The sequence below is a fragment of the Acanthisitta chloris genome, unplaced genomic scaffold, assembly GCF_000695815.1.
Source record: "Acanthisitta chloris isolate BGI_N310 unplaced genomic scaffold, ASM69581v1 scaffold2067, whole genome shotgun sequence".
Taxonomy (NCBI): domain Eukaryota; kingdom Metazoa; phylum Chordata; class Aves; order Passeriformes; family Acanthisittidae; genus Acanthisitta; species Acanthisitta chloris.
Genome location: NW_008680734.1, coordinates 1 through 4131, shown reverse-complemented (window position 1 = coordinate 4131; position 4131 = coordinate 1). Strand labels below are relative to the sequence as shown.

Here is a 4131-nt window from a genome sequence, read left to right as displayed (position 1 = left end):
TTCTCTAGAGCAGTTTAGTCATGAAGATGAGGAGCAGCTGAGGTCACTTGGTGTGTTCAGCCTGGAGAAGAGGAGACTGAGGACAGACCTCATCACTGCATAAAAATTCCTCCCGAGGGGCAGTGCAGGGACAGCACTGACCTCTGCTCTCTGGGACAGTGACAGGACCCAAGGGAATGGCCTGAAGCTGTGTCAGGGGAGGTTTAGGTTGGATATTAGGAAAAGGTTTTTCCCCCAGAGGTGTTTGGGCACTGGAACAGGTTTAGGTTGGATATTAGGAAAAGGTTTTTTGCCCCAAAGGTGTTTGGGCACTGGAATAGCTTCCTCAGAGCAGTCGTCACAGTCCCAAGCCTGGCAGAGCTCAGGGAGTGTTTGGACAATGCTCTCAGGCACATGGTGTGATTTTTGGGGATGTCCTGTGCAGAGCCAGGAGTTGGACTCAATGATCCTTGTGATTCCCTGCCAACTCTGGCTATTCTGTGATGTACACACACATTCTCACAGGAGGAGCTATGTCTGAGAGAGATCCATTGTGTCACCAAGGGGTGACTGACAGGCACTGGGCATGAAGTATAATAAGTACAGCTTCATTCAGTATAGCTGTAGTGAAGGATGGATGGAAAATCTGACAGCAAAAGTGAGGGCTGGCTGCCAAGGAGGTAGACAGCAGTGCAAGAAATGAAACACTAAGGTCTGAACTTGCAGGAGGGGAGGTACAGGCAAAACAAGAGATGAGGCTGGATTGTGCTGTTCCCTAGCCCTCTGCACTCTTTCAGTGCTATCATCTGATGTGCAGTCTATGACTCTCTTTAATGGCAGCTCCGAGTTTACAGACCCGACGGTACTCTTCAATGGCAAGGATTCACTCCATGACAATAGAAGCTCCTATCACAAAGGTGAGTCCTGAGCACTGACTTTTCTACAAACTCAGGGTTTGGAGTTGCTCTCACAGCTGGGGATAGACAATCAGAGGTTTCCTGCACTTTCTTTTTAACAGAATAACATAAATAACCTTTTTTTCCTTAACACTTTTACACGTCATCATCACATTCCAAATATGAGTCACAGGATTAAAAAGGGGAAAAGGGTGCCCTGGCTAGATGCACTGCTGGCAGGAAGGGGATGCTGCTCTCTTGGCCTGTGTTTGTGTAGGAGGATGTGCTTCAGTCTCACCTTTGCTCTCGATAAGATAGGGTGCAGAGGAGGGAGCACCCACACCACATCCTATCTCCCCCACTTTCCTGCAATCTTTTCTTCACCGTCTGTGTTATACAAACCCTGCTGTCACAAACCAGCTGCATGGTCACTTGTACCACTCTCAAACTGTTTTGGCCTCTCTCCCCATCTTTACTCTCTGTCATCAAGCTCTTACTTCCCAGCACGACCATGACTGGAAGAGCAGCTGACTCCTTTTATTTCTTTCCCAGTCATACCTGCTGGGAGGTCTGTAGTGCCTCTGCAGCAGCTTCTGGTTGCTGAAGAAGACCCCACTAGGGCTTTCTCCCTCTCAGTCCTGGCAGAGCCATGAGCAGTCTTTGCTGCTGCCGTGTCATTGCTCTGTTCCCAGATTGTGGCTGAGGCACAAAGCAGGTTTCAAACAGCATCCTCTTCTCCCACGGCCCAGCTCTTTCTGCTCTCTGCCTGTCATTTTTACATTGAGAAAACTAAGGCTTTACATACAGAATATCTGAGTCACACCCAGGAGTTTGTTTGTTTGTGTTTTCCTCTAGGGATTGAATGATTGCTTCAAAGCAAACCTGGATGTGCTGAAGAACTTGGACATTGTTAGTTTTTTGGTCCACCCACCTGCAGCTATTTCAGATACTTCACACCCTTGTGCTTTCACTTCCTGGGAGTTTGCCAGATAAAAATAGCAGATGGATACCAGGAAATCTGAGCACAAATTTGCATTTTTCAGAGTTGTACTGCAAGAGTTGGGAGAAATCTCATAGCAGTTGCTAAATGTGCATTAGTGTAATCGAGCCAGGAATAAAGATTCTGTAATAAGAGAAAAAAGTGCCATTCACTTTTCTTTGCCTGCCTCCTTAATCTGCTTTCAGGTTATTAACATAATTAATGCTGCCCAGGAAAACAGCCCCATCACAGTAGCAGAGGCCTTGGACAGAGTTCTGGAAATCCTGAGGACAACAGAGCTTTACTCCCCTCAGCTAGGTACCAAAGATGAAGATCCTCACACAAGTGATCTTGTTGGAGGTCTGATGACTGTGAGTAAAATCAGTAAAGATTAAATTAGTGCTTGCAGTGTCCTGCATCACAGTTCAGTGCTCTGCTGTGCTAAAATTTCCCTGCAAGGGAAGGGGATTTGTGGTTCATCACCATTTCACTGGAGTATTCTGGCCAACAGTAGGCCCTAAGGTGCAGTAAACTGTGGCCACATCTCAGTCCATTAGGCTCATTCATCCTCACCTGTAAGTGAACAGAGTTGCTACTAAAAACTATATCACTCAATCTGTTTTGTCTCAGAAGATACTGAAGGAAATACTTCTTAGAAACTCTAGAAGCTTATGTGGGATTAGAGGGATTGCTCACCAGATGGTCCTGTGTATGAGTGAGGTTACTTTAATCAGGTTCTGACTTTGGTCCTGTAACAGCAGTAAGAGACAGACTGTCTCGATTTCATCATGGATTTCATTTTTTAATGTACACTGATCTAATCCCTATCAAATAACATAGAGAAAATGATAAATTAATGATAGTGGCTAATTTCAATGGTGAAATCCTGCAGGTGCTAAATAAAGGGTTGAGGAGGATAATATATTGTATAGTTAGTAATATCTTTTGTGGAGATCTCATACCAGTGCTCCTTGGATCCTTTCCTGTCTGTTTTGAAAGGCCTTAACACAAGAATGGTGCTTGTAGTGCTTCAGTAAAAGCAGTGCTTTTAGCACCTAGGAATAGTAGCTAGAGAGAAAGTGCATGTAGTATTTTTGCAGCTGGTGATTCATGGTCACTTACCATACACTTGCTTTTCTTTCAGGATGGCTTGAGAAGACTGTCAGGAAATGAGTATGTGTTTTCTAAGAGTAAGCCACTCTTTTAAACTCGCCTTTGCATGTGTGACTTCTCTTGTTGATGCTGCTGACAGAGAGCTTGAGGCTAATTTGCAGGGGGAAGTGTGTCTTTGGAAATGGTTGTCTAAATGATTGCAGAACAAGTGTTAGACTGCCTCCATTTAGGAGTGGAAGCAGGTTGAAATAGTTAAAATAATGCATTTCAAAATGTTAGCAAAATACTAAGTTGTCACTCAAAGAAACTTTCACTTATCTTTTTTGTTGTTGTGCAAGTAATGTGGAACAAACTCTTTAGATTATAGGCATTTACAGACTTTTTCATGTAAGGAAAAAGTTGTTTTCCTTGAAAGAGTCATTTTCTAAATGGAATTCTGCAGTGGGGCTGGGGCAGTGTGGGGGAGATAACCCAGAAATTATGTAATTCCCAAATTCCATTTCTACAGATATGAACCTGAGCCATAGTCACCTTCCAGTGCCAAACACCATCAATGATGTTCCACCCTGTATTGCACAGCTCCTAGATAACGAGGAAAGCTGGGACTTCAACATTTTTGAGTTGGAGGCTGTTACAAATAAAAGGTACTGGACTCCCTTCCCTGTGTGCCCACAGAAAGGTTGTTGAGGAGCTGTAGCAGAAATCACTTTGCTCTGGAAAAACTGAAGCAAGACAGAGTAAATCTATGAGAGCTGTTTTGCTTGACTCACATCTGCTCTGTCCAGGTGACACTGGTGGGCACAGTCTGGTGTTGCTACCTGCTGGATGTCCTGCAGATGCCCCTTTTTCCTGCTCATGAGCAAATGGTCATGCTGGAAAAACAACCTCTTCCCTCCATCACCCTAAATCACACTATGATTTGGGAAGATCTGAGGCAACTGTGGCTTTTGATTATAGGGATAAAAAATGGGATGGAGGATAAACCCAGTGATAGGATGAAGAGCGTAAGATGTTAAGGCTTATAGTTTTGAGGTGATGCAGACCGCCAAAATAAGTGTGTCATCATCAGAGAAAAGTGATTTTCATTCCAAGATAAAAAGAATCAAATAGACTACTTGATGTTTTATATGGTTTGCAGGAAATGGCCATTTCCAGAACTGGCAT

General features: G+C 44.1%; 1 protein-coding gene across 1 annotated transcript in view; it reads left to right on the top strand.

Annotated features, from left to right (window-relative positions):
- The window catches only part of LOC103805163 (high affinity cAMP-specific and IBMX-insensitive 3',5'-cyclic phosphodiesterase 8B-like), a gene marked incomplete at both ends in the record, with an annotated part of 31196 nt that extends 27585 nt beyond the window's left edge, over positions 1-3611 (top strand). Inside the window, 4 exons of the mRNA XM_009077798.1 lie at positions 820-896; positions 2061-2225; positions 2999-3044; positions 3476-3611. Coding sequence (XP_009076046.1) covers positions 820-896; positions 2061-2225; positions 2999-3044; positions 3476-3611 — 424 coding nt within the window. The remainder of the gene's footprint in view (positions 1-819; positions 897-2060; positions 2226-2998; positions 3045-3475) is intronic.
- Between the last annotated feature and the right edge of the window lie 520 nt (positions 3612-4131).